General features: G+C 49.1%; 1 protein-coding gene across 1 annotated transcript in view; it reads right to left on the reverse strand.

The window, feature by feature from the left end:
- Positions 1-333: 333 nt before the first annotated feature.
- CLSTN2 (calsyntenin 2) overlaps positions 334-25,407 on the reverse strand; it is a 634,053-nt gene continuing 608,979 nt past the window's right edge. The window contains exons 10-17 of the mRNA XM_033855350.2: positions 21,067-21,233; positions 13,868-14,016; positions 9,676-9,893; positions 5,525-5,695; positions 4,890-5,035; positions 4,636-4,759; positions 3,675-3,859; positions 334-1,777 (exon numbers count right to left, since the gene is read on the reverse strand). Of these exons, the coding sequence (XP_033711241.1) occupies positions 1,595-1,777; positions 3,675-3,859; positions 4,636-4,759; positions 4,890-5,035; positions 5,525-5,695; positions 9,676-9,893; positions 13,868-14,016; positions 21,067-21,233 (1,343 nt within the window). The 3' untranslated portion in view covers positions 334-1,594. The remainder of the gene's footprint in view (positions 1,778-3,674; positions 3,860-4,635; positions 4,760-4,889; positions 5,036-5,524; positions 5,696-9,675; positions 9,894-13,867; positions 14,017-21,066; positions 21,234-25,407) is intronic.

Raw genomic sequence — 25,407 nt, forward strand, 5'->3', positions numbered from 1 at the left:
TTGATGGTGGTCCCCCTTCATAAGCGCTCTCTGAGTAGGAGAGTAGCTGTGTCTCTCTGATACAGGGAGTAGGATGAACAGATTCCGACCTTTCTTTTGCACCTGAATACCCTGTGCCTAGGGGCCAGCTCTGTGCCCGTGCCAGTACGGGATGGGCTGGGAATTGGGGTGGGGGAGAGAGGGGACAGATCATACATACTGAGGACAAAAAAAGCCCAAGACATTTGAAACAAAGACGTTCTTAGAGCCTCATGGAAGTCCTCTAACAGCCCTAGCTCTTGCCTGCTATACTCTCCGCGAGAAAAGATCACAGACCAGTTACTATAGCAACAGTTCTCCTCCAAAAGTGTCCATGTTAAGATGAAGATGGAAAAGGTTTCCTTATTAAAACAAAGAAGAAGGAAAGAAGGAAATGGTTTTTGGATATATTTGCCCTCCACCCAAAGCATTGTTCCTTTTCTGAGAAGAAAGAAGCTGTTATTATGGCAAAGATGCTTCTAATTTCTAGCAGTTAAATCTCCAAACTCTTATTTCAGACTCGGCGCAGTTCATGCTTGTTCCAAAACATCCAAGAGGAGTGTTTCTTCTCAAGAGGCAAAACTGTGAACTAGGGGATGAGGGACCCTAAGACTGGACAGTGAGAGCCTTGTCAACCTTGGGGTCGCCCTCTGGCCCAGGAGAGCCCAGCCACCCCTGTCACCCAGCTCTGCGTCCACCGTGAAGCCCTTCCTTCTGATCCCTGGCTGTGGGCTTGTCACAGCGGTCACCCAGGGCAGTGGCTACGTGTCATGCTTCCTGGCCCTCATGGTGTCGTGTGGTGGGAGCCCCCAGCAGGGCAGCACCGCGGGTCTCAGCAGCTACCAGGAAGGCAGGTTCTCAGAGAACTTTGGCTGGAACCAGGCCCTGCTGTAGCCAAGGGCCTGCTCTTGGCTTCGGACTTTTCCTATGAGCTTCTGTGGCCTCAAAAAGGACAAAGGGAAAGGCTCTCCAAAAGGGAAGAGCACGTGTGTGTGGCGGGGCGAGGGGAGCAGTGGGGACAGCCTAGGCAAACCCTTCCCTGCAAACTTAATTCGGTACGGACGTTCCTTTGAAGTGCTGAGGACTTAGACCTCGAGTGTGTGGAGTCTGACCATCCTGCTTGTAGGAAGCAGCCTGGAGAGTCAGGTGCGAAGAACCTGACGGTCGGTGTGGAGACACCACGGAGTCAGTGCCCGCACGGGGGGTTGGGACCTCAGGGCCCTGTGAACGTGGAGCCCAGGTAGGGGAGCGACATGAAGGCTGACCTTTTCCCCTGCAGGGAAGAGCAAACACGGTACCCACGGATCCAGGCTGCTGGGTGAGCCCAGTGCAAGAGAAGTGGGGGCCACAGGACAAAGTCCCCCCTGAAGTCCCCAGTGAGGATGACGCTGGGCTTCTGGGAACCACCCCAGGGCTGGGACGCGGGGAGTACCCAAGGCATAAAGGGTGGGCTCCAGGATGCTGGGGAAGGCCTGCCGGGACCTGTCATAGAAGTCAGAGGCGACGTGATAGGCTGGGGCGTACATCGGGGTGGGGCTTCCAAAAGGGACACGTGGGCGGGTGCAGAAGGCGGGCACTAGTAGGGGAGGGTGGAGTCATCCCACTCCAGCTGCGCTTGCGCGGCTCCGCCCTGCCCGTGTCCGCCCCTGCCCACCCCATACTCCTCGTCACTGCCTTCGGAGTCGCTGCTGCTCGAGCTTAGGTCTTCCTCTTCCTCTTCCTCGGTCTCATCTTCCCCACGCCCTGGGGCTCCGTGTTTCTGGATGGCAGGGAGAGAAGGGAAACGCTCATCAGGGATCAACCAGGAGCCACGCTGTAATTTAAGTTTCTCCCTCCATTAAGGAGACGTTTAGGGCCCCTTGCAACTCCTTCCCTTGATGCTAAACCCTTGGGCTGGGAGATGGGCTTCCTGGAAGGGAAGTCCTTTGGTGAAAGACAATCGGAGGGCAGAGGACAAAGACAAGAAATGGCAAATTCCAGGACCCAAACTCAAGGTAAATCGTTGCGTTTTAAACATTGGACATTGAGGCCGATCCCATCCATCATTCAGGGAGGCTTTCGGGCCAAAGTTTCTTTTCTGGCATTTCTGAAACCTGTCTACATAGGTGTCCAAGTCTTTAATGACTTGCTTCTCAATGCGAGGATAGCATTTAAACTTGTACGCCTCTTCCAGGTGGGAAAATAATGTCCCTGGGAGCAGAAGGTCTTCTACGCCGAGACTCGGCTGTGCCGCCCCTCAAAAATACTCCTTTCAGAAGGACAAAGTTCACGGTCCTCATTTTCCACACCTGTCCCTCACCCGCGGGGTTTGTGTCCTCAAACTCTACCCCACGCTTTTCCAGTGCCCTCCCCCTCCTCCCAGCTTTTTGGCAATTCCAGTCAAATCTTATTTCTGGATTTATGTTTTGAGTTCATAAACCAGCCATAAGAGATGTGAGCCCATGCTTGGCTACATCCCATCTCTGGAGTGTTTTCTCTTCTACCTTTGCCTCCCCCAGATCCTACTCGTTCTTCAAGGCCTGGCTGAGGCTCCAAGAAGTCTTCCCTGGACAGCCCCAAAGGCTCTCCCTGCTCATGCTTCCCTGATTGCAGGCATCACCGGGTTAGCCCTTGGTGAGCACGCTCTGGCCGGGTACTCAGAGCGCTCCAGGCATAATGACCTTGCCTCCTAGGCCCAAGGCTCAGCGCTCTGAAGGTGGAAATGCTGGGGTCCCCAGAGTGGTGCACTCAGCCCCATCCCTACAGCACACGCTGGGAGCTGACCGGCATTGGCACGCTGGCTCTGAAGTTGGAGCAGGAGGCCAGGTGAGGCGGGGAGACTGGGGACCGGCTGGGATACTTTTCATTCCTCAGTGGCTCCTCCTCATGGCCACTGACTCCCTCGCTTTCTTACTCCTGCCTTTCCCCCCACCCAGCAGCCATGGGCAGACCAAAGGGCCCGACGGAAGCGGCTTTTCTTGAGTGTCCTATGTCCAGATCAGGGACATTTGGACACTCATGGGTGGATTCTGGGGGCTGATGGCCAACTGGAGAGATAACTAGAATCAGACAGGCGTGGGTTTGAATACTGGTGGTGCCGTTACCAGTTCTGGGAGTTTGGGTACTTTACTTTCCCTCTCTGAGTTGGTCCTACCTTGGTAAATGAGGAGGGTGACTCCCACTTCACAGGTTGCTGGGAAGATTAAATGAGGTGGTGCGTGTTGAGGACCCCGTGCAGTGCTGGCATGACGGGGGCTCAATAAATGGCAGGTATTACCATTGGGTTTTTGTATTAACGTATTCTGAGACTTTAAGTGAGCTCTGCAGGCAGATGGAGCAAAGCCATCTAATTTATACTGGTAGCTAATCAAAAATTCAATACCGAGTCCCTGAGAGTGAGTCAGCTCTGAGCTAAATACTACAGGGGAGGCCAGGGACAGACACTACGTGGCTGCTTGCCTTAAGAAATGTCTGCTTTTGTTTGTTGGGTGAGAGCAATTCACACGTTTTTAAGCAGTGAATGCATTTGGTGGGTAAGTGTGGCTTACGCAGGTTGAGAGGCTGGAGGAGCCCAGAGAAGGGAAGGACCAGTGGGGCTGGGCATCCCGCTCTGAACATCCCACTCTGAACTCCCAGCCCCCGCTCTGAACTCCCAGACCCCGCGTGACGACTGTTACCTCCATGGGGTTGACCGTGATAGTAAGTGCCGAGTCGTCCCAATCCATCTCGGCTTCCTTGGCAGCCTCAGACTCCTGGGTGAAGTGCTGGTGGGCGATCCGGACCCGGTACATGCCCATGGCCACGACAAACACTAGCATGCACACGGAGATGATGATGACCACCGTGGCGATGCTCGGGACCACTGGAAGGAGGAAGGAATTCACAGGACGTGGTGAGCGAGGGACTAGCTCACCCTGGGGATGGAACACGATTGAAACATCCACGTGTAGGTTAAAGTCTGCCTTACGCTGCCCAGTTGGAGAGCTCTGCGTCAGAACCTTACTCTGTCTGGGCTTCACTTTTTTCATCTATATAGTAGACGTCATCATTCCTATCCCAGGGGTAGTTGTGAGGAGCAAATGAAATCATCTATGTGAATTTCCACAGAGGCACATAGTAGGTGCTCAATAAGTGCACATTCTCTGATCTCTTGCTTTTTCCATCAAAGCATAGGGCAGCCCCCTTCCCCTCTCCCTGAGAGCTAGAAACTGTGGAGTTCAGTCGGGACAGACAGAAGTGCCCGCCAGATAGGAAGACAATATGGAAGGTACTGGAACAGAAATAAGGGTGGGAGACTTTGCAATATGGTGCATACGTGTGTGTGAGCATGTGCGAGGGGCTCAGGGAAGGCTACATACAGCATGTAGCTTTGAGTTGGGTCTACAAGGACTTGCAAAATTTTACCCCAGCCCTTTGTAACGTCTGCTATTACACATTTCTCATAACTTCTTGTGTATGTGACCTGCGCCCTCCTCAGGCCGTGAGTGCCTCAGAGCCAGGCCCATAGCTTCTCCACAGCCCGGCACCTCCTTCAGTTCTGGGCGCCTCTGGCGCTGCTGCACCCTAAGTGTTGCGTGGATGGTCTTGAGTCACCATCAGCACCTGGTGTCCTGAGGTCCCTCCTCCCATGTGACCTACCTGAACTGCGCTGGATGCCAGTCTGGGATTCCGGGTGGTGGACAGACTGGAGGAAGGGCGGCTGCACGATGAGGTGGTTGACGTGCTCCTTGTCTGAGACCCTGACCTCATGGAGGACGCTGACCTGAGAAGAGCAGGGAGGGGTGCAGTGGGCCGGGAGTGGCAGGTGGACCAGTGGCCGCAGTTCTCCCGAATAAGCGAAATGAATGACTGGGCGGTCCGGGGCGTCCCTCACAACTGCGGGACTCACTCACCTCCAAGTTGAACTCATTGCTGCTGTAGCGCCCATTGAGTTCCGAGCACTTGAGCCTGAACCGCCGGGCCTCCAGGGCAGCTGGACGCCAGTTGCGGTAGCGGATGTGACGTAGCACCTGCTCATAGCGGCTCATGGAGCCCACACCTGTGTCAAGAGACCACACCTGTCATAAGAAGGCAGAAGAGGGGCTGGGGAGACAGGCTGCAGCTGCTGGCGGTGTGGGTCTCCTGAAGTCGGTGAGGTAAGAGCTCAGGGTGTTTAGGGGCAGACAGCGTGCCAGTGCAGACATTCTGAGGAGCCAATTAAACCGAAGCACAGAATTTCCACATAGATTGGGCTCTGACCAGAATGGCCTCAATCTGCCAAATGTTGCTGTAATACTTGCTGAGATCAAACATGATAAGAGCAGGCACCCGCCTAGTTTCTACAGATTTCCCCAGGAGTGGAATGGGAGCCAATTCCCCTGGATACTGGAATAGCTCGCCAAAGGAGGGGCTAGAAGTCCACGCTCTGAGGTCAAGGGTTCCCTCCTGACCCACCTCCACAGGAGATGGAGCTGCCATCCCACTCATGACTCCCTGGACAGGGCCACTGAGAAGGGACCACCAGGTGCAGGGCTGAGCACGGCCTTACCGTAGATGGAGTAGCCGGCCGTGGAGTTGGTGGCGTCCAGGTGTCGCTGGTGGAGCTCACTGTGGTTGATCTCCAAGCACTCCTGTTTGGGGTCCAGGTCCCCTCCCAGCACTAAAATGTCACAGAAATCTAAGTTGTGAAGCATTTCTTCAAAAACTGCTGATTTGGGGGCTGTGGGAAGACAGACACATGGAAAACACAGGAGTGAGGACAGCTCAGGTCATGGCCCTGACACACCGTCCTCCTCCTCCGTCACTGAACCTCAGGCTCAGGCTGGGTCAGGAGGAGAGGCTGGGCGATCCCAAATATCACCTCCACTGCTCAGGTGGATGTCCAGGCAGCCCCTGAGGCTGGGTGGCACGAATTTATGTGAAGAGCATGAACACAGCAGTCAAAAGATGTGAATTTAGGGCTTCCCTGATGGCGCAGTAGTTGGGAGTCCGCCTGCTGATGCAGGGGACACGGGCTTGTGCCCCGGTCCAGGAGGATCCCACGTGCCGCAGAGCGGCTGGGCCCGTGAGCCATGGCCGCTGAGCCTGCGCGTCCGGAGCCTGTGCTCCGCAGCGGGAGAGGCCACAACAGTGAGAGGCCCGCGTACCGCAAAAAAAAAACAAACCAAAAAAAGATGTGAATTTGAATAGCAGCGCTGCTTCTGAGAAGCCGTATAGTATTAGAGAAACCACCTACCACTCAATGTCCTTATGTGTAAAGAGGGTAAGGGCATTGAGAGGATTGAAAACAACGTGTGGCACAGAATAAATGCTCGAGAAGGATTGGTCTCCTTTGGGACCGGAGATGAGCGCCCCTCCACCAGCCTCTCATAGCTCTCCCCGTGGTCATGGTGTGTGTCTGTCTCTCCCAGCAGACTCTGAGCTTCTCAAGGGCAGAAGCACTTTGCGTGACTAACTCTTCAGTATCTGAGGGGCTGGCATGGAGCAGTATGACGACACATTGCTGAAGTGGAGCTGCACTGGTGATATAATTAAATAAGTAGATTGGTTAGTCTAGTTGACGAGCTGCTGCATCCCTTGGCAAAGTTCCTGGGGGAAGGGTAGGCTGAGACACTCCATCTTCTTCTCCAGGGTGGGCAAGGTGTGGAAGTAAGTGGTGGGCTCGGGCTCCCAGACTTTCTGCCTTTGTGGCACCAACCCTACCATTTGCAGAGGACACCCCTCCCCTTGCCAGTTTATGGAAGGCTGGTCCTAGGGCTGGAGACTAGCCAGTCTGGTCTCTCTTCTTCACTGCAGTGTGGCGCTGACCTGGAGGTGCCGGCTCCCTACCTCCAGCCTCCAGGGGTGGCCTTTAGTGTGGAGGTGGGAGCACTTTCTCCATCACTAGAACTGTTGAATGCAATTGCCGTCTGTGGACTTTATCCTGGCATCTGTCCCAGGCCCCGGCAACATGGCAGTCAGCAGACCCATCTTTCCAACCCTTGTTCCTGTGTTTCTGGTTCCTGGACAGCCTAGCTGTCCTTGCCTGATACTGTGACCCCAAGTTTCCCAGGGGAGTGTCCGAGTATTTGAATGCTGGACAGGTTGGCAGTCCTAAATGAAAATCCTACTTTAAAATAAAAAGTGATTAGTAGTTATGGAGTCCTTGCTATACGCTAGGCACAGTGCAAAGGAAATCCTAACAGACACTAGAGGGGGTACTGTTACCATTCCCATTTCACTGATGGGGGAGTGGACAGTCCATGGGGTAGAGTGCGGCGGATTGCCTGGGGTCACACAGACAACAGGGGAGGAGCTGGACGGCAACCATGACCTTCTGATACCACACTTTGTGGAAGTCTCAACCTCTGGGCCGGTGGTCTTCAAATATTTTTGATCTTGCGGGCTTTTATTGAAAAATTTGTGAACTAGAGATCATTTAAATAAGTATATTTACTCATTAAGCAGACTGGTGTATTTTGTGCATGATAAAAGATTTATGAAAACAGATTTTGAAAGGATTCACGAAAGATGAGAGAGCTATTTTAAATAATTATTTTATTTTGTTTAGTTTTTAAGGGATACCAGAAACATTTTTTGCTCTCAACGGGTATATGTTGTTATAAATAATTTCGTACACTTACTTTTTAAATGCTTGCCAATCTCAATGGCTTCGTGTAGCATTGGCAAAATCTAAAAGCACGTTAATATACACTTAACAAAGTCTGTCATTAATAATGGTACACGTATATCTCTCTTTCAAATGGCCTGTGGTTTCTGGGTTTTCTTGGGAGCCGTACTCTTGTCAGGTCAGGTTGGGTCATCCTGGCTCCTATGACCCAACTGCTGACTGATTGCTCACCCTAGGTAGGGGGTATGTTCACCCCACCATTTTCTCTCGTCCTCTTGCGCTTGCATATGGACAAAATCTTCCATCAGTTTCCTTGATTCCCACTGTGCTGAAGGGACTGTACTGGGATCAGAGACTTACTGGCAAATCAATAAGTTGGGCTCTGGAGGAGATCCTTGTCTGGTTTAATAAACAGATAATCACCACCGAGGGCTTGCCAGCGTGTGTGAGAGAGAGCGCTAGTGGCTGGAAGCATACATAGTGGTTGGGCGTGTACGGTACCAGCCTGGGGTCAGGGTGGTGGGGTCTTCTGGAAGAGGGGTTGAAGGTAGAGGTTTTTGTCAGCAATAATGGAGAACGAGACAGAGAGGGACCTTCCAGGACGAGGGTAGAGAGTGAGTAGACATGTAAGCTAACACAGAGGGAGAGAGGGGTGTGATGTCATTGGTACTGAAACAGCACAAAGAGTGAGTCGCTGAGGGCAGAAGATGGTGGTGGAGAGGGTCACGGGTGGCAGACGCCATTAGCCTGCTTGTTTATGGCACCCATAATAATGATTATTCTTACAACGATAAAAGTGAAATTTTAAAAGTACTAACAATAGCTCTCGGGTACTTGGCTACACAGTCTGCATGCACCTCTCATAAACAGAAGGTGAGATGTGGACCCAGATAATTGCTTGTCCCTGCGTTCCCTATAGGCTGATGTCAGGCCTTGGGAATCCAGATACTCTCAGCTACGGCCTGCAGCCACCGCAGTCGGAGGCCCTTCCTTTTCCTGTCTGATATTAGCCACAGATGAGGGCAAGAGGGAAGATCACACGACCTAATGCACCTTGGAGAGTAACTGGGAAACGGTCCTGCCCAGACAGGTGGTATAACACCATCTATTTTTGTGAGCTAAGAAGGGCTGTCTTGCCAGGCATCCCATTTGCTGGGGACCAGCATGCTTTAAGGCAGTGGGTAGTTAGGATTATTATAGAAGCAGCCCTTCGGGAACTCGGGCCCACTGGTACTAGCACATCGTTAGCAGCTGCTCTGGGAGGGGGAGAGGGAGAGCTGAAAACATTCTTTTGGAGGAGGCAGCAAAGGACGGTTCTCAAACTCCTATTCCCCCCATAGATCTGGGCCCCAGGTTTTCCTGCCTTCCTTCCATATCCTTCCATCCCTCTCCCCCCCACCAGCCGAATATACCATAGCTTTCAGTGCAACTCAGTGTTTCTTCCTGGCAGACAATTCAAATTACTTTGACTGAACAGCCCTCCCGACAATGAAACCGTTGGGAAGAACAACTGGAAAGTCCCCTGAGAGTTGAGAGTGATATTGCCGAAGGAGACTTTTGCGGTGTATATATTAAGATGCAGCTCTATTTTTTTCTTCATGCTTCTTTAACTTTTCTTCTCATTACCAAAATAATACACGTGTACTACAGAACATTTTGCAGTTGTAGGGAAGTGAAGGGGAGCAGAAACAAGTTGGCTGTTTTCCTGCTTCTCAGAGAATATCACTGTTAGCATTAGGTGTGTTTCCTTCTGGGCATTTTTCTACATATTTTTTTTCTTGACAGACTTGCGATCACTCTCCACGTAGCTACTCTATAATTTGCATCTTGCTTTTTTTTTTTTTAACTTAAGTGCTTTCCCTCCAACATCATACCTCTTCTATGGGGGTACCACAATTTGCTAAGCCATTCATTCCTCTCTGTTATTTATCTGCATTGTTTCCAGGCTTTTTTGTTCTGTTATCATAAATTACCCCGCTATGGTGAACAATACCTCAGTTGTCCTGAAGTGTGATTGACGAGAATCATACTTTACATGAGAATTTAAGGTCCCATCCGCCCCCCCCCCACAACCCAGTGTGCACCTGTACCTGTGGTCTTCAAGTCACCGGGGGCCTCAGTTTTGGTGAAGGTGCTCACAATCTTGATGTCGGGGAAGAGGGTAACCCCTCTGGGGCTTTCAAACTGGGCAGTGGGTCTCCAGAAGCGGTCCGTGCCATGGAGGGTGATCTGGGGCTCGACGGCCTGCAGCACCATCACGTAGGCGTCCACGTCGGGGAGGCTGATACACACATCTTCTCCAAAGCACCTGGGAAAACAGCAGTCACGGCAACTGAAGAGCAAACCCTGGAATCATCCGGCCATGGACAAAGATACATACAGCCACCTCTAGTCCTCCACGAGACATCCTGACTGCCCGAGAGCCTCTGAGGATGTCAACAGACATTCAGATTCAAAGCCGCATTTTAGTTGAAACTACTAGCAATCTAGGGACTTGAAAAGCTTAGCTCCTGGGTGAAATAGGAATTTTCTATACCAGCAACAAGTAACCATTAGACCTTTAATTATCCTTTAACAAAGTAATCAATGGCAACATTAATTAGACAGCAACTGCTTGTCATGTGCATAAGGATTTGGTAAATAAATTGTTGTCTCCCTGGCTAGTTACAGCCATCTTACTGAGTGAGACCCCAGGGCTAAACTCTCCTGCCTGCCGGAACAGCGTATATGTTCTCTCTCTACAAGGATACCACACAAGTGCGGTGCCTCTTCCAGATGTGCCAGCAGACTGCCATTGTAATCATACTCCTTTTTCCTGATACACTGCCACAAAAACATCTGGGAGCCAGAGTGGTGTGACAACAAGAGCAAAGCCCCGGAAGTGAGACAGACAAGGGTCCATGCCTGGATCTGCCACCACTCCTGGACTGGGAGGCTCTGGGCAAGGGGCACGACTCCTGTGAACCTCAGTCTCTTCACCTATACAGTGGGGATGAATAATTAATTACCTTGTAGTAGTAAGGCTTAAATGCAGATGACATGTAGATAGGAAGCTGCCCAGGAGCCTGCATCATGGTTGGAGCTCAGTAAATGTTGACAGATCTGACAGTGTCATCAGACCTCATCAGGCATGTGTGTCACTGGCACTCTCTGCTGATCATCTAGACCAAAGACCTAAGCTAAAATGGAGAACCCCAGGGTCTAGAGAGATACACTGGGAATGATGGGTGGACTCAGCTGGTGGCAGCCGTCAACTTGCATCCCTTGGCAAAGTTCCTGGGGGAAGGGTAGGCTGAGACACTCCATCTTCTTCTCCAGGGTGGGCAAGGTGTGGAAGTAGGTGGTGGGCTCGGGCTCCCAGATTTTTTGCCTTTGTGGCACCAACCCTACCATTTACAGAGGACACCCCTCCCCTTGCCAGTTTATGGAAGGCTGGTCCTAGGGCTGGAGACTAGCCAGTCTGGTCTCTCTTCTTCACTGCAGTGTGACGCTGACCTGGAGGTGCCGGCTCCCTACCCCCAGCCTCCAGGGGAGGCCTTTAGTGTGGAGGTGGGAGCACTTTCCCCATCACTAGAACTGTTGAATGCAATTGCCGTCTGTGGACTTTATTCTGGCATCTGTCCCAGGCCCCGGCAACATGGCAGTCAGCAGACCCATCTTTCCAACCCTTGTTCCTGTCTTTCTGGTTCCTTTTTCTGGCTCCAGGTGCCAGGTGACTCCCTTTCTGCTTCTCAGGAGTTTTTCTGGGGTCCCCTTCCTAGCTGCCCTCCCAAGCAGCTGTTTGGCTGAGAAATGATTTGATAGGCCAGTAAGGGTGTTATTTAAAGGTCACAGTGATGGTCTCATCTCCTTAATTTAACTCAGATCCCTGGGGACAAGAACCATGCCTTTTCTTTCTCTTGCATACTCATGGTATTTAGGAGCTCTGTCAAGGCTAGGTTGGTTAATTTAATTGAATTAATAAACATTTGTTGAGCATGATACTATACACAGAAAAACCCTAAAGATGCTACCCAAATCTATTAGAACTAATAAATGAATTCAGTAAGTTGCAGGATACAAAATTAATATACAGAAATCTGTTGTGTTTCTGTACACTGACAGCAACCTATCAGAAAAAGAAATTAAAAAACAATCCCATTTACAATTGCATCAAAAAGAATAAAATACCTAGGGATAAATCGAGCCAAGGAGGTAGAAGACCTCTACTCAGAAAACTACAAGACATTGATGAAAGAAATTAAAGACATTACAAACAAATGGAAAGATATACCATGCTTATGGATTGGAAGAAATAATATTATTAATATGACCATACGACCCAAGGCAATCTACAGATTCAATTCAATCTCTATCAAAATGCCAATGGCATTTTTCACCAAACTAGAACAAATAATTCTAAAATTTGTTTAAATCCGTAAAAGATCTCAAGTAGCCAAAACAATCTTGAGAAAGAAGAACAAAGCTGAAGGTATCACACTCCTGACCTCAGACTATGCTACGAACCTAGAGTAATCCAAACAGTATGGTATTGGCACAAAAACAGACACATAAATCAATGGAACAGAATAGAGAGCTCAGAACTGAACCCATGCATATATGGTCAATTAATCAATGATAAAGGAGGCAAGAATATAAAGTGAAAAGACAGCTTCTTCAATAACTGGTGTTGGGAAAACTGGACATCTATGTGCAAAAGGATAAAACTGGACTACTTTCTCACACCATACACAAAAGTAAACTCAAAATGAGTAAGACCTGAAACCATAAAACTCCTAGAAGAAAGCATAGGCAGTATGCTCTTTGACATTGGTCTTAGCAATATTTTTTTGGATGTGTCTGCTCAGGCAACAGAGACAAAAGCAAAAATAAACCCATGGGACTACATCCAACTAAAAAGCTTTTGCACGGTGAAGGAAACTATCAACAATATAAAAAGCCAGCCTGATGAATAGGAGAAGATATTTGCAAATAATCTTATATAGTAAGGGGTTAATATCCAAAATATACAAAGAATTTATACAACTCAACAGCAAAAAACAGGTAACCCAATTAAAAGATGGGCAGAGGACCTGAATAGACATTTTTGCAAAGAAGACATACTGATGGCCAACAGACTCATGAAAAGATGTTCAACATCACTAATCATCAGGGAAATGTGAATCAAAACCACAATGAGGTACCACCTCACCCCTGTCAGAATGGCTAATATCAAAAATAAATAAAAAGTGTTGGCGAGCATGTAGAGAAAAGGAAACCTCTAAACACTATTGGTGGGAATGTAAATTCGTGCTGCCACTATGGAAAACAGTATGGAGGTTCCCCTCAAAAACTAAAAATAGAGCTGTCACGTAATCCAGCAATTTCACTTCTGGTTATTTACCTGAAGAAAATAAAAATGGTAATTTGATAAGATATATGCACACTAATGTTCATTGCAGCATTATTTACATTAACGAAGATATGGAAGCAACCTAACTGTCCAAGGATAGATGGATGGATAAAGAAGATGTGGTTTTATATATTTATGGTGTGTGTGTATATATATATATTTGTATATATATGATATATATTTGTAATATAGTATATATTTAACACATATATTAATACTATAATAATAATAAATGATGTGTGTGTGTGTGTATATATATATATATATACACACACATGGAATATTACTAAGTCATGAGAAAAAACAATAAAATCTTGCAATTGGCAACAACACGAATAGATCTAGAGGGTATTATGCTAAGTGAAATAAGTCAGACAGAGAAGGACCGTATGGTTTCACTTACATGTGGAATCTAAAAAACAAAACAAAAACAAACTCATAGATTCAGAGAACAGGTGGTTGCCAGAAGGGAGGGGATTGGGGGTGGGGTGAAATAGGTGAAGGAGATTAAGAGGTACGCACCTCCAGTTATAAAATAAAAAATCCACAGGGATGTAACATACAGCATAAGGAATATGGTCAATAACATTGTAATAACTCTGTATAGGGACCTATGGTTACCAGACTTATCATAGTGATCATTTCATAGTGTATGTAAACATCAGATCACTAAGCAGTACACCTGAAACTAACAAAACATTGTATGTCAACTATATTTCACTTAAAAAAACAAAAACAAAAACAGAACACAGATCCATTGGGGTGTCCTCATAGGGAGAGCGGAGAAGCTGCCAATAGTTGAAGAGAGGTGAATCCTGTTTTACGAGAGCATTCCCAGGGACCATCCCTGATGCCTTGGCCGAGCCCCAGGCTGCCCAGCGTCCACTCACTGGACCTTGGAAGAGACTTTCAGGCGCCGCACGCCCACGGTTGGGAACTGCCTGGAGTTGATGTAGGAGACCTTCTGGAGGGCACGGTTGATGTTCCCAATGTCGTCACCTTCCATCACCAGGACAGACTGCGAGGGGTTGAAATGATACTGGAAGACAGAAAGCAGTGTCACAGGAGAGAATGATCAACCATGTACCCAGTCTCACGGAGACCCTCCATCTCCATGCAAAGGCCGCTAAGGCCCGCACAGGCGTCTCCAGAGCACGTGCAAGTGCAGGAGCTGTGTGCACAGGTAACTGTTTTAACCCGTCAAGCGATCCCTGCTGCCCTCTGGTGGGCTTCGGGACCCTCCTCTGTAAGATTCCCCGTGGATTATAAACTCCTGGTGATACCACCGGGAGCCACAGGATGAATTCTGAAAGCCCAGACACAGTGCTCTTGGGGCCCAGCCTTTGGTGCGCTCATGCTCTGGGCTACTATGGGGTCCCTCCCAGAAACTTTCAGTTCTTGGACTGCCACGCCCTCAGCTCATAGCCCGGAAACCTGGGGCTTTTGTTCCTTTTGCTGTCTTGACTTTGGCCTTGAACTGCTCCCCCATTCACCCTGCGCTCCACCTCCTGACCCATGTCCCATCTTTTTAGTTTCCAACCTTAAAGTTCATTTTTAAGTTAATGGCCTTCCTTCTCTCTTAGATCCGATTCTTGGTCTTGCCTTCTAGGTGCTAAACTCTGGTTTCCCGTGAGTTTTAATCACCTGCTGTTTACACGCCTGCCAGCTGCCCTAGGTGTGTTATCTATCTGTCCTATCCTGGGTCCCTGGTAGCCCACGCTGGGTGAAGGCCCAGGGGCTACGATGCTCCCCACTGAGTCACTTGGGTCCTCAAACCAGATAAAGTAGATCCAGACTTGTCTCTTCCGTGGTGTTCCCAGCAGTTTCTCTTCTTTGAATGGAGCATGGAGCACATATATTCAAATATATATATGTGCTAAGTGAAAGTGTCCATCTTATTCCTATCTCCTATCCAACCAATTTCCTCAACCTTATCCCACAGGTGATCACTGTTCCATTAATTTCTGAGTGACAAATTGCATTATTGTTCAAAATTAGTTGTTTCCCCTCCCAGTGAGATGCTTATTTATGCTACTCTTCCATACAGGATATACATTTTTGTCCTATTGCGCTCAACAGTGGTCATGTGACTTGCTTGGCCAACAAAAAGTGGGCAGAGGTATTGTTTGGTTCACACCCGGGTGGTAGATTTCACAGCCAGTTAATGCGTGGTTCCATGCCCCTCTCCCTCCGCCATGAAATCTGCAAAGTTCCCTAATGGTCTATCAGCCTGGGTCTCACAGTGAGGGGGGCAGAGCTGCAGCCAGTCTTTAATGGGCATGAAGTGCACACCATAAAAAAAAAATTGCTGTATAATTCACTGAAATTTTAGTCACTCGTTACTGCAGCATAACCTAGCGTATCCTGACAGTTACACCTAAGCATTTTATGAATATATAATCAATGAATATAGATTCCCATTTTTCTCCTTTCTTACACCAAAGGTAGCTTGTTACATACTATACTGTACTTTGCTTTTTTCACTTAGCTTTTGTCTTGGAGAGCTTTTATTTTTTTTTAAGTTGTTTAATATTATTTAATATTAAATAATTTACTTAACCAGTCTCATAATATGAACATTGGGTTATTTCCAGTCTTACACTAATAATGGCACAATGAATAATCTTATATATATAACATTTCCTAAGCGTGTAAATATATCTGTAGTATAAATCCCTACAAGGGAAATTGCTAGGTCAGAGAGTATATACAGTTTAAATTTTGACAGATGTTGCAAATTTTCCATTGCTAGGGATTATACCAATATGCTCTCCCTCTCATAGCGTATGAGAATGTTCTTCCAAAACCTCAACAGAGCGTGCTGTCAAACTTGGGACTTTTGCCAATCTGATAGGTGATAAATACTATCTTAGTGTAGTTTTATTTTGCATTACTGTTTCCATGAAGTAGATTATGTTTTCAAGCTTTTAAGGGAAAATCTATCTATATTAGCTTTTCCCTGATACGACTCGGATGTCTTTACAAGAGTTCCTGTTCTGTGTCCAGACGCTACCAGGAGGTAGTTATCTCATGAGTACTGTGCTGCCATTGTCCCGCATAATAAGTCCCTTGCATGGCGACCCCCAGCCAACTGATAGCTCAGTCTTTGTCTCTTTCAACTATCATGTGATTGTTTCATTGTTACCTCCTCCTTGAAGCCTCCCCAGCTTCCCTCACTTAGGTCCCCACTGAACTCCTATAGTGCTATGAAATGGTAGTATAATTATTATAGTGCAGTGACTAGGAGCTCACTGAGGACAGGGGCTCCGACTGTTATCCCCGAATCTCAGAACCTTGTCCTAGTGCCCCGGAAGCCCCTGTTAGATGAATGAGTGAATGGTCCCCCGCTGCCCTCACTGTTCCTCTTTCCCTATGATCCAGTTTCCTCCTGTCCTCAAAGCCCTGAGCAGCGTCTCTCTGAGCTGCGACGTCTGGTCACAGGCACTGTTCCCTATGCTGGATTCAGGAGCCCCTGGGCATATGCACAGGTGACGCTACAGTCGGCCTCTTGTTGGTCTCTCTCTTGCTGGGGCTGACTCACTAGCTTAGCGTGCTCAGCCGTGGAGATGCCACATGCTGGTGAATCATCAATAGTTCTGAGTGTTTTACAGATCATCCGTTTCTCATTTGAGCAGATTGAAAGTCATTCTTCTAAATATACCACTGAAGTTTCCATGTATTTTGCACTCTCCCCGTCCCTGCCAACCCCTGCTGTAGCAGTCTTTTGATGCTTTTGCTATCTGTCTGTCTGTGTGCCCCCCACCAGCAGACTGTGAGCACCTCGAGGGCAAGGTCCACTGACTTTTTTCAGCATCTAGAGGGTCCAGTACACGACAAGCATGAGACAAGATGATGCCCCCTGCAGAAAAGGCCAATCTCTGAGCCGTGCATGAGGGCTGAACAGGAAAATCAAGCAATTCATCCAGGAGGATGGACTGGGCAGCAGCCCGCGGCATCAGCAGAGGGCACTCCCACTGAAGCCTCCTAGGGAGAGGACAGGTTAGGGAATGTGTTGGATCTCTAGTGAATACCCAAGTCTGGCTGCCAGAGCACCCCAAGGACTGCCACAGGGCTTGAGGTGGGCACTGGCTAGCCGTCAGCACGGTTCTTGCAGGATCAATAAAACCCTCCACTAGAAGAGGTCTTGCTTGTATGTTTGTGTTGTCTTCCGTGGCATGACAGAGTCGGTCTCTGGTTTTGCGAGACACAGGATGGTATTGGCATTTCCACAGGGGCAGGAGATGGCTTCCTGGGGACCTAGCAAAAGGTGACAGCACTCACTCTCCCTGGAAAGCTGGGCTGTAGCCACAGTGGTTCCTTTCTTTGAACCAAGAAGCAGTTAGACAGATGGTCTTAGCAGAATGGTCAGCGGTCCTGGAGGGTCAGGCTGGGACATCAGTGAAGTCCCTGCCGAAAGCCCTGGCCTGTTCTTTGAGGACAGGCTGGCTGTGGCCCTCCAGGCACCTCGCCTTCCCTGCCAGCTCCTCTGGGCTGGGACAGATGAAGATTCCCTGCAATAGAGGCTCTTCTGTTGCAACTGTCACCCAGGATTACTTTTCAAAAGAAGCTGGGGCATCAGCAATGCCAAGTGCAAGGCCAGCCCAGCAGGAGAAGGGAACTGTGATTTGTTGAGAGCCTAGTTATCAGGTTTTCTAGGGGAGATCTGTATCTATATCTAGATGTATATCTATATCTATATATCTCATCTGTATGTGTCTCTTTGCTATATCTGATATATAAATATATGTAAGGATATATAAAAAATATATATGTTATTCAATTCTTACATCACTACAAAATAATACTAAGTCCATTTTACACACAAGGAAATTGGGGCTTAAAGGATTAAAGTACCTTGCCCAAGGTCACCCGGGTCATGAATATCCATACTGTGCTTTGACCCTAGGAGGGTTTTGTCCCAAAGCTCTTGCTTTTTCCCACGCTTCCACACTAGAGATGACAATTTGGCAGGGATGACGCTATGAAAATCAGAAGCGTGTGTTCTTCAGGAATGTGGCGATTCCACAGTGTCTCATATGGTTACATAACAACAACCACCTCGATCATGTGATGAGTCCAGACATGCTGGAGAAATAGCTGGAAATATGCATGATCCAGGGGAAGACAAGTGAGACGAGGAACCCACGTGGGACCCTGTGAGTAGACGGGATGTTTTCTTAATCACGGCAGGCCCTCACTTTTTGGACTAGCCAGAGGGGAGGGAGGAGGCCGGGAGCCAGCAGAGAAAGTATTAGTCATTATTCAAAAAAGAAATGAGGGACGAAGGAGGAAAGGCAGGTTGGAAGCAGTTTTAAGAATTTTCAAGAATGCCTTCTCATCTGAGTCTTGTGGCGGAAAGAGCCTAGACTTATTTTGGCCAAGTCCCTGAGCCCCAACCTCCTTATTTCTGAAATGGGGTCATAATATTTAATTTGTTGTGAGGAGTAGGGATAGTGAGCTTAAAATAGCCCCCAGTGGGTGCACCGTAACATCGTGTGTGTTTTCATTAACTTCTCATACAGTGAACTAGTTCTTGCCCGCTGCGCCCTAAGGATGGGAAAGGATCGTTTGCAGTGACTGGTTCTGAGCAGGTGGTATTCTAAAAAGTCAGATGAGCCCCCTCCACTCCCCACAGCTCTGGGTGCCATTTCATTTAGCACTTCCTCTTTCACAGGATAGGACCGCTATGTAGGGATTGCTATGGTTCTTAATTTATAGTTCTAAGAATGTGTGGCTTGTAAGTCCAGCATCTTTGGTTTATGTGTTCTGTGGTGCTTGGAATCCTGCAACTGTGGCCCCATGGGATGGTCTAGAGCAGAGAAGATCACGCAGAGGAAGGAGCAAATCCAGAATCAGAGAGGGGACGGATTCTGGATCTGTCGGAGGACAGATTTCACTGGCTTGACAAAACACTGAGGGAACAATACAAACAGTAGACCAGGGATCAGACCCCAGGCTCTGCCTGTGAGGATATCTGTATGAAATGTGCCACGAGGGGCTTGCCTGGGCCAGCTGCCATGAAATTGACAGGTGGAACGCTGGCCTTTGCAGTACAGGCGGTCTTGTGAGTTTCCTTCAGACAGGTGATTAGCTATCGAGAGCACCTGTGTGTATGCGTTTCATGCATTTTAAACAGTGTTCTGGAAGGTCATTCATGCTTTACCCTGCTTGTGTACTCCTCCCATCTTCCCCCTCTGACCAGGGCTCCAGGGTGAGCATTCTGAACCCCACGCCTGTCCAGATCATGCTGCCTCGCCTGGAGCCCTTCAATGGTTGCTTGTTGCCAACAGAAAAAAAAAGTAAACACCAGACATTAACAAGGCCCCGTGACCCGGCCTCTGCCTACCTCTCTGGTCCCACTTTCTAGCTTGCCTCCTGCAATTTGGGCACTTGTAACACTGGCTTTCTGCCTAGAGTGACCGCCCTGCCCTCTCCCTTGCCACCCACTGCCTGCCTCTCTCCTGGTTAGTTCTTACCCGTCCTAAACAATACGCTCAGGCTTCACCTCCTCCGAGGAGCCTTCCCTCCCCGCTGTTGCTCCCGGTTCTGAAGCTCTGGAGCAGAACTGCCAGGGATCACATTCTGGCTCTGCTCCTGACTCACTCTGGGATCCCTGGCAACTTTCCTTTCTCTTCCAGGCCTCCATTCCTCATGTGCAAAATGGGAAGATTCATGGTACATTTATCATAGGTGGTTCTGGGGCTTAAGTGAGTTAAACGCATAAAGGTTTTAGAACAGTGCCTGGTACCCAGGAGACCCTCAGTAAATGTCGGTGCTCATAATCATTGGAGCACCGGATTACAGGTGTCTGCTTGGGCCACTGAGTGCCCCAAAGACAATAATCTTGGAACATTCATTTTCGTGTCCCTCTCCGCAGCCCAGAGCCAAATTATACGGGTGTCTGCGGAATGTTTGCTGAAGTGACTGCAACGTGAAGTCGAGGCATGATTTGCCCAGATCACTGGTCCCTCCAAGGCCAGCCCAAGTCAGAGCCCCACAAGCAGTTGGCCACTGAGAGTGTAAATGAGGGGGCCCTCTGTTGGAGTGGTGACCCCTGTCCAGGAGACGCAGGCCTGGGGTGGGGAGGCCGGGCAGCTCCATGGGCAGTGCTGAGTGGGGACGGATGGGAGGTGGTGGGAAACCTCTGTTCTGGTCACTCCCTCCTTGGGAAAACTTCACAGCCGCTGGGGCCTCATGGGGCTGTCCTGTGTCCCTGGAGACAGAGGGTGGGCCGCCCTCACTCCCAGAGAGGAGGCCAAGGGGCTGCCTGCTGTCACTGGGGTCCGCTATGATGGAGCGGGGGCTGTGATAATGTCTACCCTGCTCTTTGCTCAGGACCCCGAGGCCTGATGCGGGCAGGCGCTCCTTGGTCCAGGTGAGGCCAGATCTATCCCCGCCCATCGTGGGCGGGGAGGTCCTTGACGAGGACAGTCAGCCACATCCTGCGCCCCTCAGGAGGCGCTTTTCTCAAAATGCAGCTTGGATTCCCTTGGATCGTTTGAAGAGTTTTATGTTGTGTGGATGACGAAATTGTGAATCTGTTCATATTCCCTTTGGCAGCCAGACATTGCCTGGAGCCCAATCCGGGCCTCAACTTAACAACATAAGACCCAGTGACCTCTGCATCTGCTTTCTAATTCCACCCACCCCGGGGTGACCTTCCTTTGTAATTACTAGTTTCCATGGTCCAAACTTTTAATCCTACTTTTCTGTATTTCTGAGAGTTGTGCTTGCGTAACTGCTCCCTCAGTTCCTTTGGGCAAATAAACAACAAAGCAACCCCCCAACCCAGGAAACAATGAAATCTAGCAACTCCCTCCGGGTAGACATTGAACGTGTGCCTGCTTTTATGCACTGAACTGATTGCACTCGAGGGCTTCATCTAGGAATTTCAGGAGACGGCACAGAGTCTGTTGTGCGGTCACGGTCACGGTCACCGATCTCCCTGCTGTGGCAGCACCTTTGCCATGGTACCAGCTCGGTGTGACGTGGCAGGAAATGACTCCGCGTCCAGGATTGCACTGGTGTTTAGCAGCCTCTGCCTCACAAGGCACCGTCTCACCGGGAGCGATGCTGGCTCCTTCCTTACCTTTATTCCTTGGCCCAGGCTTTCCAGGGAATTGATATCCAGCCCTTCCTTGCAGGCCTGCAGGCAGGAAACCACCTTCTGACTGTCCATTTTGCCAGGGCGGATGGTGAGACTGGCCAGGCTGCCGTGGAAGAATTGAGCAAAGCGCGGCTTGGTGACTTCTCCTCCTAAAAGATAAAGAAGCGTGGTTATTTGCCCTGCGGACATTGGGTAGGAAACGTCACTTCAAGGCGCCATCTGGCTGGGGAGCCAAGAACACAGTGGCTGCATCCCCTGAACCCGAGCTTTTCCTTCCAAGTGGTGAGCGCAGAGTTGTGAAGCCCGAGTCTCGAGAGGATGTCATTGGCCGCCAAGACCTTGGCACTCCTCCAGGTGCACCTGTTTAGGAATCTGGAATTCCTGAATTTAAAACATTTACTTTCAGAGGCACGGGAGGTCTTAAAAGACAGGAAGGGCCTACAGAGTAAAAGTAGGAGAGGGAGAATCTGCCAGTGATGAAAGACGCGCCGTGTGCCAGGCTGTGTGCTGGGGACTTCACCTGAGCGAGCCTGCAAAGAAGGGATCATTGTTTCCAACTGACGGATGAAGAAACCTGGGACTCAGAAAGGTTGAGGGACTTGCCCCAGGACACACAGCTAAATGCTGGAGCTGGTACTCTAGTGGTGTATGTGACTGCAGAGCTGGCATTTGCTCTCCTGTATTCATTCCACAGAGAGGCTGGCATGCAATTGAGGGGTCCTAGGAGCCCCATGTCCCTGGGTCCTGGCTGTCTCACAGTGAGTTGATTTCACATCAGCTCCGATCGAGGTTCTCTGGCATATAAGGGCTTCCTTGATTCTGTTCTACCTCGGACCTTCTTCTCGTCACCCAAGAGTTTTTTTTTACTGTTCCCTCTACTGGTTGTGCTGAGTCCCGTCTGAGCCCAGGTCGGCTCTTCTGCATGTGAAATTAATCAACGCGGCTTGTGTTGCAAAGGCAGCCTGGAAGCCACCTCTTGTCATTTTTCTCCCTCGTTTCCTTAAAATAAAAGCCCCCCTAGGGTCCATTGGAAGCCTCACCTCCTCCACGAAGCCCTCCCCACTGACTTCACGGAGCACAGACCCCTTCCATCCCTGGGCAGCTTATGTCAACGATCTTAGTCTGGATCTTGCATTTCTGTTTGTTCAGAGAGGTGGCTGAACGTACAGGAAAGATGGATCTGGGTGGAAATCCAGCTTTGCTAATTCCCTGAGGAGGTTCTGCTGCCTCTCTGAGCCTCCACTTGCTTGTAGGGGACGTTGCTGGGTTTTGCCTCCTGATTCTCCTGCGCTGTCTCAGCTGTGGCCCCCATCCGTGTGCTCCATGAGAAACCTCCCTGTGGACAGCTTTCCCCAGCATCTGGAGGGCAGGTTCCTGGAAGGTTCTGCCGGAGTACCACCACAGCGATTTCTCTGCCCTTCAGTGAGCCACGCTGTGTCAGCCAAGTCTGGAGCTCTGCCTGGGTGGCAGAGGGCTCTCCACAGGGTGCTCTTTTTCAGCCCCAGGGAGGGTGGGTGTCCTGATATCTGCATTCCTATAGCCTTCAGAGTTCTCTCTACTTAGCAGCTAATCCTTCCTTATTCTAATATGCTGTTATAGTTAATAATTTTTTATATTTCCTTGTTGAAATTACTGTGTGGTTTCTCTCTCCTGGCTGGGTCCAGACTGATACACCCTCTAGGTTTGCACACATACATTTGCTCACACCCGTTCCTCTCACACTGAGAGGATCAGGCAGATCCCACTGGTTCTTCAAGGCCCCTTAGGCCCCCTGCCTACCTTGCCCTCTCCCTGCTCTGAGCCTGGAACACAATAGTTCATTTTAATGCACCCTCACAGCTCAGCATTGTTCGTTAATGTATTTGTGCTTTATGTCTTCAATAGCCTGTAAGGGGTGGTTCTTGACTTCGGCTACACATTGTAATCACCTGGGGATATTTATTTATTTATTATTTTTATTTTTTGCGGTACACGGGCCTCTCACTGTTGTGGCCTCCCCCGTTGCGGAGCACAGGCTCCAGACGCGCAGGCCCAGCAGCCATGGCTCACGGGCCCAGCCGCTCCGCGGCATGTGGGATCTTCCCGGACCGGGACACGAACCCGTGTCCCCTGCATCGGCAGGCGGACTCTCAACCACTGTGCCACCAGGGAAGCCCCCACCTGGGGATATTTAAAAAGATAAACTGACCCTGGTGAGGGGTCCCACCCCCAGAGATTGTGACCTAACTGGTGTGGGGAGTTTTTTTAAAAATTGAAGTATAGTTGATTTACAACGTTGTGTTAGTTTCAATTATATGGCACAGGTTCTTTTCCCCTATAAGTTATTACAAAATATTGACCATAGTGTAGTTCCCTGTGCTATATAGTAGGTCCTTGTCGGTTATCTATTTTCTATATAGTAGTGTGCATGTGTGAATCCCAACCTTCTATTTATCCCTTAGCCCTGTTCTTTCCCCTTTGGTAACCATAAGTTTGTTTTCTATGTCTGTGAATCTCTTTCTGTTTTGTAAATAAGTTCATCTGTATCTTTTTTTTTTTTTTAGATTCCACACATAAGTGATTTTATAATATGATATTTGTCTTTGTCTGACTTACTTCACTTAGTATGATCATCTCTAGGTCCACTCGTGTTCCTGCAAATGGCATTGTTTCATTCTTTTTGATGGCTGAGTAATATTCCACTCTGTGTATATACCACATCTTCTCTATCCATTCCTCTGTCTCTTTCAGGTGAATCAAACATGAAGTCAAGGTTAAGAACCAGTGGGCTATACACTTCCTGAGGCCAGGCTTCTACATACTCCTTGAGTCAGCTCTCTCCTTTATGCCACCCACAGGCTTACTCTTGCCCCTCTCCATACGCTGCTGGAATTTATTGTTTTAAGTCTGTCTCCTGGATGGCAGGGAATACTCGTGCAGGATTCATTGTAATGAAGACAATACTGAACAGGTATTGGGGCTGAGGGCTGCCCCAGGCACTTTGCACAAGTTGGCTCATTTATCCCTCTCAATAACATGAGCCCCTGTCCCTGTGTCATCAAACATCTTGCACCCTGCTTGGCACACAGCAGACGCTTCATAATTGTTTGCTGAATTGAAGAAGGTGGTCCAGCAGAGTTGTAGACCTGTGGTGCCTCTCCAGCATCCATCTCACTCCTGTCCTCTTGCAATGGCAGCCCTGAGGTTTGGGGGGTTGACTTGAGTTCCAGGGATGGACTCTGTTTAGTCAAAGGTTATTCCATCTCCATTGCTCCAGGGACAGAATGAGGCCTATACTTGGGACCCCTCATACCAAGATGAAGCCAATCAGCATCTGGCATCCAAAAAGCCATAGGAGTTGGTCTAGGGTTAATCATAAGACCGAATTTAAGCCAGTGAGCTGAGTGGGGAAATTGACTGGCAGCCTCTGGGAAAAGAGCTTCCATCTTCTCTCTAGAAAGTTTCTGGAACCTGCTCTTGCTCTCTTTCCCTGGAGATCATTATGTGAAGATAGAAGGCTGAGAGCGGCTGCAGCCATCCTGCAAGCAGACCAGGGACAACCAAGGCAATTCCTGGAGGGGGCGGAGCCAGGAGAGCAGAGAAGGCTGAGCGAACCCTGAGCAGACCTCCTCACTGCTTTACCACGGAGTGTGCTCAGCTGTGGCAGCCAATCGTCCATCTTTACAGCTTAAGCTGCTTTAACTCAGACCGTTGTTACTTGACACCCAGAGCATCTTCACATTGGAAATGAAAGGAGAAACCTCTATTGAAGTGATCAGTCCACACGTTTGGCTTTGAGGGATGACCTGAGGTGACCATGGCTTTGGGTATGGGAGAGCCAATGTGGGGTCTTTGGATTTCGGCCCTCGAAGCCCTCATAGATACGGCACTCCTCACAGCCATTAGCATGTCCCTGCCCTAGTAAAGCGACACTTCTGTTGATCTACAGGAAGAAGGGTGTGAGCCTGGGTCTGAATGGTAGAGCTGCCACTGTCCAAGGCATCCAGGTGGTCATCCCTTCCCCGCCTTGTCCCCCACCTGGAGCAGCAGATCCAACAACAACTCTCAATGACTGGCATGAACTATGTGCCCAATGCTGTTGAATCTTCATCAAACTCTTGGGAGGTAGGTACTTATTCTTTTTTATTTATTTTTTTACATCTTTACTGGAGTATAATTGCTTTACAATGTTGTGTTAGTTTCTGCTGTATAACAAAGTGAATCAGCTATAGGTATATATATATATATATCCCCATATCCTCTCCTCTTGCACCTCCCTCCCACCCTCCCTATCCCACCCCTCTAGGTGGTCACAAAGCACCGAGCTGATCTCCCTGTGCTATG

This window comes from Tursiops truncatus, chromosome 4 (genome assembly GCF_011762595.2).
Source record: "Tursiops truncatus isolate mTurTru1 chromosome 4, mTurTru1.mat.Y, whole genome shotgun sequence".
NCBI lineage: Eukaryota > Metazoa > Chordata > Mammalia > Artiodactyla > Delphinidae > Tursiops > Tursiops truncatus.